The sequence below is a fragment of the Lissotriton vulgaris genome, chromosome 10, assembly GCF_964263255.1.
Source record: "Lissotriton vulgaris chromosome 10, aLisVul1.2, whole genome shotgun sequence".
NCBI classification, from domain to species: Eukaryota; Metazoa; Chordata; class Amphibia; order Caudata; family Salamandridae; genus Lissotriton; species Lissotriton vulgaris.
Window position 1 is genome coordinate 67,128,062 of NC_141698.1, and position 14,909 is coordinate 67,142,970.

Consider the following 14,909-nt stretch of genomic DNA (forward strand, 5'->3'; position numbering starts at 1 on the left):
CAGGGAGTGGGCAGACGGGCCACACACGCAAATATATACACACATGCACTCACTATCAACAAATTCATACATGCATGAATCAAACATTCAAATACAAACTTACCTCATTCAAATACAAACTTACCTGTCCAGCAACTCCGGGTAAGGAAAGTATTGGAGGTCCCAGGAGGAGGATTGGAACTGCTGCCCTCCCATCATTGGCGGACCTCACTGGCTGACCTTAGGTCAGCCAATGGGTAAAAGCAGCAGTCCCTCATTCGTTATGGAGTGGGATGGGTTCAGTGAGAGTTGCTGACCCCCACTCTGTGGTGACTGACACTAGGCCCTGGGCACTTAAGGGGTTAAAACTGAAGCAGCCAGGTCAGAGGCAATTGGTGATGCTCCTCCTCGTCAGGAGAGGGAGTGCCTCGAGGCACTTTTGCCAGGCCGAGGTCACACCCACAGGGCTGTGAAATCTCTCTCTCTGGCCAAGTTCAGCTCAGGCAGCCAGCAGCATGCCCATATCTAGCTTCTGGATGCCTGACCTGAACAATAAGAGTGTTTGTCAGACTGACATTTGCTCAGCCTGACAGGATTCCTCTCCAGAAAAAGGTGAGGGTGTGCTGCACCTTCACTCACAGGGGTGGGTCGCGGCTGAGTTGGGGACTAAAAGATATGTTCAGATCCCTAAATGTGATAGCTACTTTGATGACTGCCAGAGATTCAACAGCCCTGACAGATGAGAAGAACATGGTCTGGCTGGTCCTTTACCTCTACTCCAATCTGGTGGGATGTCAGTACTGAGAGAATGATCAAAACGTATTTGATCATTCTTCCTGTGGTCACTATTCCCTTGAACTTACTTCAGGAAGCAGTTTCACTACAGATGGTCGCACTGCTGGAGAGAACAGAGGCCGTGACTGCTGCGGTGCAGGAAGAAAATCATCAGCTGCTAAGGGCTGGATATTCTCAGAGGAAAACTCTTCTGATGATATCCGGTCTGTATTTCTTCTTTCTCTGTGCTCTATATCGTTATGCAAAAAAGGGGAAACAAGGGGACCCTACTCACAACGGAACCAGGGCAATGTGTTTATCCAAAGAACAATGGTTCCTGTGGCATAACAATGTGTACGCTATACAATGTAAAACAGCCTAAATAAGCAGTATTAACTTGTAACAGATAAGGGTATGGCAAGGAAAGAAGCACACGTATGCAAATTTTATAAGAAAGACTTCTTATATTTCAACTCATGAAAGTGTCCATATTTACAACAGCAACACATATACAAAAAGTTACATGTACAAAAAGTGCAGTGCGTCCCAAGTGATTTCGTGAACAAAAAACAGAACAAACACAAATAATGAGTGATATGTACAGTTTTGCGTTATGAATATCTACAAAGGGAATGACCAAGCAATATAATACAATAGTTGCTAACAGTGACTATCTACAATCATAGATCACTGTGCTTAAAGGGTTCCTTCCCTATAGCGTCAACGGCGTTTCGACCTGCTTGATGGAGGTCTCGTCAGGACTAACCAGTGGGGGACATCTCGTGGTGTCTAAACTCAACGCAACCCATGCGTGATGAATTAATTAAATTGGACTTGCAGTGTAACCAGCCGGGCACACTTTGGTTATCGTGGTGCTCGTGGTAATGGAGACGAGTTTCACACACGTTGCAGCAGAGAAACAGGATAATACCTACTCGTGTGACACTTACTAGCTCAATCGCAGATTCCCGGTCGTCTGTATGGTATCGTTATGCATGCAGTGGAGTTTGCAGCAGCGTTGGGTGATAGCTCAATGACAAAGCTCTGAATTGCGAACGATGCCTCTACATCGAACAGGTCACTACCAAGACTCTTGAATATGACCTTGTTGTCAGACAGGGAAGGATGATACTGGTAATTTTCTGAGGGACCCTGAAGAGTGTCTGAGGGTTATCATGTACTCTAGTGGTGATAAACTAACTCCAATGTACATTTTGTCAGAATAGGAGTCAAATAAATCTGGTTTCATTTTCAGCTCATCCCATATCTTTCTCTCTATAGGACATCACTGGATATGTGCGGAAAATCTAGAATATTGAGCACACAAACTGTATACTCTTGCTTCAGTTTTTTTCACCACTTATTAAAAAGAGCTGGTATAATGGCAAAAAAGGAACAGGAGAGGTTTGTTTTGTTGAAAAAAGCAAAATATAAGACTCTTACCTCTTGAAAGAAGATGGGATTTGATGGTAGACGCTTAATAAGTGAAGATGAGAAATTCCCAAAACCCAAGTCTTCAGTGAAAAATAAGCCCAATACAGGGTTAGCTGTATTTAACGATAGCTGTTCACAAAGCAAAAACCGCCTACCTGGCAGCAGTGTATTCTGGGATAGTAGTGATTCTAGAATACTTAAAGGAGCAGTGTCAAAATTCCCACTGGCACCATTCCGCGCTTTAGATTATTGTTTTACACAGGATTTAAAATTTTCAGTTGAATAAAACTTTACATGGCTTGGTTCAAAATGTTTTTTGTGAAGACAAAAAGAAAACTGTATCCACTTAAAATATGTTCCCGGATTTCCCCATAAGCGGTATGACTTTAAAAAACATTCCTGTAACTGAGAGAAGTTTTGCCGACTATCCAAATAGGGCTCAGAAGCAGGCAGGTGTTATGTTGTATGTTTATAAACCACGGCTGCTATCCTAAAAGGGTATTCTGGTGCTACAAATGCAGTTGACAGTGAAGTAATTTATTCCAGAACAAGTCTACTTTAAGAAATTAAAAAGAGCATTACTCAAACAGCAAGACTGAGTAGTTTCCTAAATAGAAAGTGGTTGTCAACCTCTTTAACGGAAGTAGGTAGAGAATTCCTAAGTATTGTAGTCAACACACCAAAGGAATGTCCCTAAAGTGTGCTCTTTTGCAAAAGGGAACAACGACATTGGAATTAGAAACTTAGTGAAGAAGTCTGGCGGGGCTAGATCTCTGGAACGTATTCTGTGAATAGACAGGATAGGAGTTGCTAACAGCACTATGAGCAAGACAGAGGGAGGTAAATAAGATTTTTTCCACTGGGAGCTAATGCAACTGACATTTTTAAGGAGTGACGATTTTGCATAGGAGCAGATTAAAGATAGTACATATGCCTAAGTATTGCACCAGAAAGCAGTTTTTTGGGATTATCAAAAACAGACTGGTGCAGTAGTAAAAATGAAAGTTAATGAGTGCTTGGAAGGCCAGTTTGCGGCATACGGGCAAGAGGAGAGATTTTCTTCAATATTTTTGTTTAAATCATTTTTATTGAATGCTCACAACATGCGACCATGCAAACATCCACCATCACTGGTCTAAAAAGAATGTATATTAATGAACCACCTCCTAGACCATTAACTATGTGCTAGAATATCACAATAATTAAGGTACTGCAGGTCTGGAAGGACCGTTTTTAGGGAAAAGAAGAACGCACTGTGACACTTCCTCCTTTAGGAGGAATCTCATAAAAAGCTTTATTTAGCCATCTGTGCACTCTTTTGTTAAAAGAATGGATTTCCAAAAGATCAACAAGGAAGTCGTATGCAGTAGCATAAACTACACTTATCAGAGCCTGGGGGTGATTTTATACTGTGTGAGTGATGCAATCCCTGATTTAGGCACTGCTTTTTAGTTCTTGCCTGCGTTGCAGCGTATGCGCCGCTCGCTGGCAAGAAATTTTGAGAGCGAGGGATTTCAGAAAAGGGCTTTAAGCCCCCCCCCCCCCCCTCCCCATTTTCATAGGCTGGCGTCACAGTTTATGCTAAATGGTGGCCTGCCATTGGAAATTAGGGTTTTTGTGGACGCCCTTTCGCCTCCGATCCGACTGGGTCGCCTGCTTTGCTGCTGTCGCAAAGCACTTTCTTATCTTTATGGGGCCATGTGTTTCTAATTCATGCTAATTAGAAACACATGGCCCCATAAAACTAAGATCGATGCTGGTTTATTTTGAGAGGGAGAGTACCGGCACTGTGACTAGAGCCCATGCACTCACTGGAATCATGTCTGCTTATATCCTCGACCCAGCCTCCTTCCAAAAGCGCATCCTTCCTGGAGTGCACACTTCTCTGAGTGCCTCTCCCCTGAAGCTCCTTCTGCATCCCTCACTTGAGTGCACACACTTGCTGCCCCCTTGCCTGCTTGAGACCTCGGTCTGTCCTGCTTCCCTATTGCGCTTTCCTTGAACAGCTGCTCTCCTGAGTGCACTCTTCTGGGTGTGCCTTCCCCCTGCACTGAAGCTCCTCTGCATCCCTCACTGGAGTGCACAACTCGCTGCCTTTTGCCTGCGTGAGACCTTGGCATCTCCTGCTTCCCTAGTGCCTCTTTCCTCGAACAGCTGCTCTCCTGAGTGCACTCTTCTGTGCATGCCTCCCCCTGCACTGAAGCTCCTTCTGCATCCTTCATGTGAGTGCACACACTCCCTGCCTCTTGCCTGCTTGAGACCTCGGTCTCTCCCGTTTCTCTGGCACCTCTTTCCTCGAAAAGCTGCTCTCCTGAGTGCACTCTTCCTAGTGTGTCTCTCGCCTGAAACTCCTTCTGCATCCCTCACTAGAGTGCAGGCACTATCAGGCCCCTTGTCAGCGCGGGCCTGTGGCCTCTTTGTCTGCTCTCAAAAGTCAGTAACTGACACGGGTCCCGAAGGTGTCCTGAAGAAAAGCGCAGGACTCGGAGCCCCATGGAGTGAGTGAAGTATGCAGGGTGCTTGCTAGCGGCTTCCTCTCTGGTAAGTTGTGTAACATTAACCTCTGCAGCCCCCACGGTGCGGGGGAGGGTGGAGTGCGACCTCTAGGGGGCCCCTTCGGGCATTTTGCACTGGAGGCAGGCCCTGCACTGGGTCCAGAGCGTGGGGGGCTACCCCCATTTACTTCGCAGAGTGGTCCCCTCACGTTTCATTACTTCACTGTCTCCGGTGCCCGATGGGTGTGTCCCTGGGAGCGGGCAGTGTGTGCACTCTGGTATAATTGGCTGCATCTGGTTCTCAGGTGGGAGTCTTCTTAGACTGCATAATTGAGGTGTCTCACAGTGCTATCTATAAAAGGCTTTGGCTAGGCCTCTGCGCCCCAGCCCCGGCAGCCTTGCAGGTGAGTAACAATATGGCGCTCATGTGTGCCCGTTTTGAAAATCGATGGAATGGTCGATCACTTTATTTGATCTTACAGGGCTGAACAAACAAGGATTGAAAATGCAATAGGTCTCGCCTTTTATTAAGTTAAAGCAATTTTCTTTGCTACACAACACCATTAGCAAAGCAAATGGCTTTAACTTAATCAAAGGCGAGACCTATTGCATTTTCAATGCTTGTTTTATTTGGCGTACCAATGTTACTAAACAATTGTATTGGATGATGAAGAGTCCAAGGGAGTGGATCATGGTCCAGATTTTCAACATGGACTATGAACAAAATAAATCGGATCTAGAATGTGCCCCTTACTGAGTTGACCAGTTACAACTGAAAAAGACACAATACTGAACAATTGTATAAAGAGCAAGAGAGTCAGAACGTGAAGGGCAGATAGCACTAATATCAAAATCCTGTGGGATCATGATGTCTGAAATGGTGACCACTAAGTGAGGAAGTGGGAACCTCAGGTTTGAAGCCCAGAAGTTCAATAATGGGAAAAGGCTGTAAAACAAAAGGCGGAACTGTATAAAGCTTTCCAAATACCGCAATGACCCCAAGTCACACGGCAAACCACAACATTGTACAGGAAAAGCTACACAAAACATGGAGAGTCTGCCGGAGTCTAACATAGGTATACAAGTAACTTTGGAGAAAAACAGTTATGCCCATAACCGAACAATCTATGCTGGTAGTCTTAAGAAGTCGATGACAAAACAACATAGCCACACCCACTCTCGCTCCACGACACAAACGTAAATTAACCCAGCTCCAGAAGTAAAACATGACTGACCTCTATGTCCACGGCACGGGTGGTGCGATTGCACAAAAGACAGATCATTCTGAAATAGAGGAAGAATAGAGGCAACTGTTTATATGGAGGACCACACGCACAACAGCTAAAACTGCATCGGATACAGTTCTGTAGGATGTGAGGTGAATCTTAAATTAGTTTTGCAGTAGTATCCCTACATGTAAATTCAAATTGTTTCAACTACAGCCCACATATTCAATAATGTAATATGACACTGAATTTGCATGGATATCTGATGTAGAAAAATTAATTGCTTAATCACTTTAATGGAACGGGGTTCTTCTAGGAACTTGTCCAAGAACAACAAACCAGCTGACTAATTTGCAAACACTTTGTTCAGCCCACATGACTGCAAAGATTTCCACGTTCCAATCCAGAGATTGACCCCTTTCAGTTGCTACTGTCACTTGATTTTTTATACAATACTGAACAAGAAATGCTTGCGACTGAGGGTTCTACACAGACCTCACCTGGCTGTGTGCTGCCCACCAAAGTGACTCTATTTCCTGAGATGACTGTTACAAACCCAAGTCAGAAGTTCCTTAACTTGTTGCACTGCACCCATTCTCAGGTCAGACTGAGTGCCTAATGTGGATCATTTAATACTGGATGTTGTCATGCAGACTAGACATCACACCTCAGTCACACTTAGGCTACCAATAACTTTGGTGTTACCTTTGCACCCCTACAGCGCACAATTGAATAGCTACAAATTTTAAGACCGATTGTCCTTGCTTATTCAACTATGTTGAAAAGTAACACTGCAAGTCTATAGATATTTCACTATGGTTTTGAACATTAAGTTGAATAAAAGTCCTATAAAGTCATAACACTGCCTAGAATTAGAAGTTAATTCACACAATTCAAATGTTGTGTGTATATTAGAGTCTCTAAACCTTTATTACCCTCCAGGAGTAAGGCTCAACTGTTTGCCCTTCACTAACCCGTGAAAGTTTAACATCTAATGAGGAGATTCTTGGAATTTCAGTGAGCTTATTCAGTTGTACGCAAATACAACTTGCAACAGTCTAGTGTGATGTTTCTGCTGACTGCCCCGCAGACTAATATACAAGGAGGTTATGGGTGAAATATGGAAATGTACAGTCGTGCACAGGTATAAATTCCAATCAAGATGAAAGTGAGGTGGCACCTGCAAACAAAGCGGAATATATAGTTTACAGCACTCTTTTCATATTTTATGTTGCTGCAGAGAAAGTGATCTACAACTGCCAACAGGCCTGTAGAGGTCACAATTAATGGTTTTCCCAATCACAAAACCAATGAAGCACAAAACAAAGTTACAATTGTACTTACTGGACCATCGGAGCGATGTACTCATCCAAGTAACAACTGTTGAATTTGACCAGGTTCACTAAAACACGGAGGAAGTCTGCAGATAAACCAACTTCCATCCACTGGATAACAAACTCCGCTGTAGGAAAATGAAACAAAAGACAAGGCTCCTTTAGCAGAGTTTACAATGAATGTACGGTTATCAAATATAGAGCGGTTATATCCATGACAAACATGGTAATCATAAGCAGACTAATTCTGCCACAATGCTCTCAGTAGTAAAGACTACCAAACAAAAACTTCTATAAAGCCAGTGTTGGCCACAGCATCAGTGTTCTGATCAAAGAGAGTCAGGACATTGCACTGCAGCCGGGTGGGAGAGGATGCTGCAACATTTTAAAACAGTTCACAAATCTATTAGCAGCAATGTCACAAGCTAGAAACTACTAAAGAAGTAAAGCAAGCTCCAGTCAAGTGCTTTCTAAATCAATACCCTTATTTAGGAAGATACAGGATTTTCCAATTCTGGGAGCTTTGCGACACTATATGGTACAGTGCTTATATGAGTCTCACCTATAACTCACATGAATGTTTATGCTTTAAAAAAGTGTGTTTGGGCTAAAGAGTGGACAGTGTGATTTATCTGCAGAATAGATTAGTCCCAAACAGGGGAAGGAGGATGCGGGGCAGAATGGTTGACCCCGATAATACACATTACTTTGAGATCCATTTTCTTTTTTTTTTTTTTCTTTAAAACATAAAAAAGCATCTGCATTCGAAGCATTACTTTCTCTTACATCAGAGCGCTGGATATTTCTACTGTTGAGCTTCAGTCAATTCACTGAAAGAAGAGTTCTTGGTGACATTTTATTAAAACCACAGATCCAGACAGTGGTGTTAATTTAGGAAAGATGAATATTTTATAAAACTGCTTGTTCACACTAAAAAAATGTAATTGTTCAGCTAGAGTGCACTCCACAAGTATCCCGACTGTACAACTCTCAACTGTTCTCCCAAGGTGCCCCCAATCTAGAAGCATCCACCTAGCAAACTGCAGCCTGCCTAAAACTGTTACATTCTGAATGCAGGAACAGTGGTTTTATTTATTCCTTATTGGGCATTAAGCTCTCTAGACGTGAATCCACATTGGCAGACTGAATGCGCTGCCTTAACAGGATCTGGTCAGCAACATGCTGAATGAAGCTCAAGACTTTATGGTTAAACCAAACAGTAATAAGTATCAGTCTTCCTAAGTATCTTGCAAATTAATTGCGTTTCTTCTGATTTTGCATGACCACGTTTACTGCCTTCAGTAGGAGTCAGAAATCTCATGGTGGCCATTTTGAACTGTAAACAACGGAACCCCAAGGTATTGGGTTTTAAGACCTAGCTCAAGAATGTGGCTCCTAACCTTTCCGAGTTGTCTAAATAGTGCTCCTTCGTAATTCCGCAAGTCGCAGCATGCTCCGGTTCGTGGAGAGCTGGGATGGCCCCAATGATGAAGAATGTCACTGTGGGGAAACCTTGGTGAGTGAGGGGACTCGAGAATGACATTTTTCTCTTTCTTCTGGGCTTTTTCCTGATCATGTTGGTTAGGAGCCACTTTCTTGAGCTAGGTCTTAAAACCCAATACCTTGGGTTTCCATGGTTTACATACGTTAGGAGGGCGACCTAGTCTCACACCCTCCTCCTCCCCCTACCTTGTGTACAATTTTGAACTGTAAAAACTCTTTGTGGGCCCCTGGCTGTTGCTATCCCAAATTATCAAGAGGAAAATAGGAGTACTTTCTGAAACTTGCTACCTGAGATTTTTGCCTTTTTTTTAAATAAACATCTATAGTCTTTACTGTATCAAACACCGGTATCTCAAGCAACGTATCTATTAAATAGCCATAAGGAATAATAGGAGGTTGCACTTACTATTTTTTCCTTACTTTTCTGATTGCATATATTTTATATACTGTGATAGGTTTTGTGCATACTTTGATTGAACGAATTGTAAATGTTTTGTATGTATCCAGTTCTTAAGGGCATTTAGGTTCTAGACAACATATTTTAAAGATAATGGTCAAATATCAAATCTTATAAAACCAAACTAGAGTGCAGGTTCCATCGAGAGAAGATACGTACCCAGCTCCTCCTCCATGTAAGTAATATCCTTCCCGTCATACGTCAGAGCTTTAAAAACCTCCAGCCGCTCCTGAAGATCTTCATTCGAAGGATAGTTCTTAATGACCTTGAAGAAATGTGCCCTGAGAAAGCCCAACCTTTCACCCTGGAGAGGTGATAGGAGAGGAAGATAGAGATAATCAACACCCACCGATTCAGGTCATTCCATCGTGCACATGCATAAAGCTCATTGGAAGCAGATGCAATGTGCACCATCACTGTAAAGGTTCTGTTGATTTGCGGAGGGCACTAGAGTATCTTGTGCTCTCTTGTACCTAAAGACAAAAATGTAGATAAGCAATATATGCCCAGCACTATACAAAGCTCACCATAACACTACTGCCCACTGCCCCTATAGGTTAGAGTTCCACCTAAGACAGTGAATGTATTAACAACTGAAAATTGTGGATCATGATAAACAAAATGCAATAGCCTAGGTCTGGGTTGGGTAAGTTTCATGACGGCATCAGAAACTACTGAGCAGATGTGACCATACGTCGAGTCACACGTGGTGCTATTCATCGTTATAACAGTATTTCATTGAGAGTTGTTCACTTTTGCTATGGTCTATTGTTCGTTTTAGTGCACAATGGAGTACATAGTACGAATGCTAGATTTCATATATACACAGAACAGAGAGCGAATCCAAACCGAAGACTCTCCTTACAGCTTACCTGCGAAGCTTTAAAACTGATCGAATCAGACTACAACTGATACAAAGATGAAGCAAACGAAAAACTATTTTCCTTTCTCTCTATGAACCTGCACGCTTACACTTTTGGCCTGAAAAAGCAGTCATATTCAACAAAGTAAAACAAATGTCTGATCATTTTTAAATCTGTGGCGGTTTATGAACGCATATTGTTAGTATCCATATGAAGCTAAGAAACCAAATAAATCAGATGGAGTACTATCTGTTTTTCACAGATATTACTAATTTGAATAATGTAGATAGACTGCCTAAGAGTGCCTCGTACACGTTGTATAAATAACAAATGCTGCCAATAAAGTACCTAGCAGTTATAAGAGCACCCAAAAGCACCAGACCAAAACAAATGCTCCCCCAGACTCAGATGTCTGGTGGTATTAAAATAAGACTCTGTACACTACAATAGAGATTTCTATTCTTGCCATACCAAAAATGATTAACATTTCAAATCCCACGGAATGAGCATGTAAGCTTTATACAAACATAACACCATTAACAACTGTTACACAATGTGAGGAAAGCAACAGAAAAGGAGGTTGTGTTGGCTTAAGGAAACAAGCATCGGCAAATCCAATTGGTCTCGGCAATCCGAAAGAGATTGGCGTTGTCAATGACAATGTCTTTTACCCATGTGTTATGGAGTGGAGTGGATGTATGTGGTTTGGAGTGTAATTATGTGGTTTGAATTTGAATTGTTTGTTGTGGAATGATGTGGCATGGAATTGGGTGGTGTTGAGTGGCGTAATGTGTAGTGGAATTATGTGGTGTGGTGTGCAATGGAATTATGTGGAGAGTAATAATGAGGTACAGAGGGTACTTGAATCATGTGGAGAGGGAATGTGTGTAGTGTAATTATGTGCAACATACACTTATGTATCTATTATAGAAACATTAAACTAATAATACAGAATAGATTACATCATTAGGAAAATAAATTTTACCTATATTACATATAATATAAATATCTAAGTTTGTCATTCATATCATTAAAAAGAAATTAAAATAATGTCAGCAGTGGAAAGGATGAGGTTATCAGAGATGAAACAAAGAGCTGTTTTTGGACCTCAACTGCTTTATGGCAAAAAAATGCAGCTACATTGCTGCTTTTTTCCACCCAAAAAGCAGCACATTCCTTTAAAGTTCCAGTGACAACCATTTACAGCTATCTAAGGTAGTAAGTTAAAACTGCTCCCTCTCTAGATCTGTTTAGGGCACCAGTCAGCCCAAAACTGTTAACTTAACTCTCTGACACAATTTTAGGGCTTACTTTATATGATAAGCCCTTATTCCTCTCTCAGTGTAGGCTAGATGCATATAATAAATTTATGTTAAACATATACTGCTGTCACCATAGCAATAACGTGGGTGCGCTCATCCATGATGTCGTTTATACTCCATTCTAGGTTTCTGCAAGTACTGTTTACGTGTCCCGCTCACACAGCGTAGTTCCAGCGATGACCCACATTCAAAGGCAAATACAACATTGTAATAAAACATATGTGGAGACTGGAAAATAAGGGAACGTTGGGAAAATATATTTTTCCCCAAATCTTATGGCACGGAGCTGGCAACTAAAAGAACATAGTGGCCAGTTCCAATTTTTGGTGTCTGCAGGGCCCGGTTATGCGCGTTACCGAAATCAGCAGAAAAAAACAACCAAAGCGGATTCGTTCATGTTTTTGGCTGAGACCAGAGATCAGAAAATGCATTCTTTAGCTTCATATTAACCCACCTGGACTCTATCAATCTTACACAACTAAACATGCCTGACATTCCTGCTGGCCTGCTGACCACCCTGGATTAGGGAGGGGTCAAAAGAAGCAAAATGATAAATGAGCTATTCTCAAAGTTAAGATGCTCTGGAAACCGTCATGGGGAGGAGAAGGCTGGCGCTTCCTTCTGCCTCAGAAGCATCCTTCTTAATCTCCGAATACTCCCCAACTCCCACCAGTGTATGCACAGGACAGCCGCATATGAAAATGTACACTCGGAGTAGTCTAAAACAAATGCTGAGAAAAACACAAAAGGATGCAAAGAGGGCAACATGGTGAACGAGTGTGAATTACTGAGAAAAAGCTTCTGTAGAAATAGAAATATGGAACAAGAAACAGTGCAGGAGATTGGGGTAAGAAGCAACAGGGATGGGGTGCAGTGAGACGGGAAGAAGCAACTTGTACATGGGGAGTTGGGAGAGGGAGAAGAAACTAAAAAGAACAGCAAGGTGGGATTGGGTTAGGGCATGGCACAGGTGCCCTGTGAAAACAGTGTCTGACATTTGATCTCGGTCTTTGAATGAAGCCTGTCAGACAGCAGCAGCTGTAAACTGATGCAAGGAGTCCCGGTAAGCAAAATGTAAATACAAAAAGCAGAGTTTTCACTCAATCACGCAGTATTCAAGCAGCAAAGCAGGAGGGGATTGGAGACATTTGACCTCGGTCTTTGCATGCAAAGCAAATGTGACGAGATAGGAACAAGATTTACAGGCATGTTTACATAGGAGTTTGGAGCAAATGAAAACATGTACGCTCGTGTTAGTTGATCTTTAACAAAGAAAATGGTAGATCCTGAAACAGATCCTAAAATGAAAGCAGTGGAAGGATAGTGTAAATGGTCCCTGCTCTCAGGGAGGGCTAAACACAGGAAGACAAATCCTTGCCATGGACAAATGGCGAGAAAGAATAGGACGGGGACAATGGAGCCAGCAAATGGAAAGCCTATGGGCGGGCTGGAGCCCACAAAGTATACACAACATGTTTTGAAGAACAAGCGCAAGCGCTGTCTAGCCGAGACCTATTGAGGAAATTTAGTATGTAGTACAAGCCCAGAATCAAAGCATTATGATGCCTTAAAGTGCCCCACTAAGGATGACCTTCTAAGGTTAGATAGTTGACTGAGGGCTGCCGAAAAAAGTCTCCCAGACAGAAATTTATTAAATGAATCAGGCTCTGCAGCATTTAAATGCTTTTAACCATTTAGGGCTTCATGTAAAGTATTCAATATCAGACATGAAGCATACGTGCAAAGCAGCCTTCATGAGTATGCTTGAACTGTATTATCTCTCTCTGCATTGCAGCCACTGAGTTGTGCACAAGCAAAATGCAAACTCTGCTTAGAAGACACCCGATACAGGTGCGAATAGATTACAACTATCACGGTCTTTAGTCCAAAGTTTCATACATGCCAACCAGCTGCAACAAAATAGGCCAGTGACAAGCTCATGTTCAAACTTAAAAGATATACAAGCTGTCCACCTTCATATTCTGGACTGTAACTAGATGGACAGTGCCCATGAAGGTGCTCAGGTTCAGTTCAATTTTTATATACAAAAGTCCTTCTCCAGTGTGCATCAATAGAATGGGGTCGAAAATACATTCCTAACAAAACCCAAGCACCAGGAATGACCAATCTTATAGCTAAAAGATCAAAAAGCGGTGTTACTGGTTAAGGTAAACAAATCCCAGATACCTTAAAACTAAAACATGCTAGACACTCAGACCAAAGAAATGAGAGATCATGAAAATTGAGAGGCAGGTTAAAACAGAACCTAGGATAGGCTGTGCATGGGACACGAGTCGAGTGAAAATGGGAGGACAGCACATAACATTTTGGGACTTTTAGTAGGACCATCTCCTCAGAAAAAAAGGAAGCTGAATGTAAAGATACCTAGACATCCCTCTGGGTCACTGAGCAATGGGAAGTACATGAAGCACACGGTAACAATACATCACGTGGCTGCCGCTTCTATATTACACACATCTCTGGTGTGAGAAACATTTGCTTCTGGTAATGTCGGATGGTTGCAGTGAAGAGAGCTGGTGTGTCCAGTCCAATTCAGAAAATGTAGGTGTCAATTATACAAAAAATAAGTCAGATGGACATCTATGGTGCCTATCTCAGCCAGTGGCAAATGGACAGAAAAATTGATAACCTTCAAACCTCTCCACAAGGTTTGATGCATAGTAAAAGCCATAGTCGGGAACAGTGAACTGCTATGGAGGCCACTGTTCACAGCATTCTCAGGCTGGTACTTACAAAAGAACCAGACTCTCACATAAAGGAGAATGGGTTTCTTAGAAGCTATTTTCATTCACAGTGAAGTTAAACTGTGTCAAATTCTGCAGGTATGCTTCTTTTTGTTCTCGAGCAAATATGGATGCATTTCACAAGTGGTATAGTGAGCTCTAAAAACCAAACTCAAAGGGTAGAAAGTGTCTGCCAAGCATCATTGTAAATAGCCCGAAATAACATCGAAGTCTGGCCACTTGATCCACTGAGGTGTCAATTCACCAGCTACTTCAAAAAAGCTAAACACTCTGGAGGCTTCCTAATCTTTAGCATTTTGCTGTAGTAGCAGCTTTTTCAAATTGGATTTTTAGAAATATGAATCGCACCATTTAGAAATCAAAGCTTTAATTCTAGCTCCAAACAGTGCTACAAACATGTTCCGAAGCTAAGCTTTACAATTTATGATGAAGTGAAGTAATCTGCAACTGAGTAAAGGCATAATTTTCAGCTAGCCATAAAACTTACCTTTTAATTTAAAAAAATGCATCGTTCAGAGTATAATAGCATTCTTACTGATTAATCAGCATGCAGGCACCTTAGTTTCTAAGTACCTATTTTGCATAAAGTGTATTTCGTTCCAATAATGAGTTGTAACCCTGGCTACATTCTGTCTTTTGCATCTGTGGCAAGGTTTCTGCATGCACTGTAGTGTTTGCAATTGAACTTTGAATTCAGATAGAAAGGAATATGCCATATTAAAGGATAATGGACACACTGTAGGCTGAATTTTGTAAA

At 42.0% G+C, this 14,909-nt stretch overlaps 1 protein-coding gene across 4 annotated transcripts in view; it reads right to left on the bottom strand.

Moving 5' to 3' along the window:
* TSC2 (TSC complex subunit 2) overlaps positions 1 to 14,909 on the bottom strand; it is a 196,984-nt gene that overhangs the window by 153,265 nt on the left and 28,810 nt on the right. For all 4 annotated transcript variants that reach the window (XM_086940493.1, XM_086940494.1, XM_086940496.1 and 1 more), the window contains exons 5-7: positions 9,362 to 9,506; positions 7,253 to 7,370; positions 5,918 to 5,966 (exon numbers count right to left, since the gene is read on the bottom strand). In XM_086940493.1, the coding sequence (XP_086796619.1) occupies positions 5,918 to 5,966; positions 7,253 to 7,370; positions 9,362 to 9,506 (312 nt within the window). The remainder of the gene's footprint in view (positions 1 to 5,917; positions 5,967 to 7,252; positions 7,371 to 9,361; positions 9,507 to 14,909) is intronic.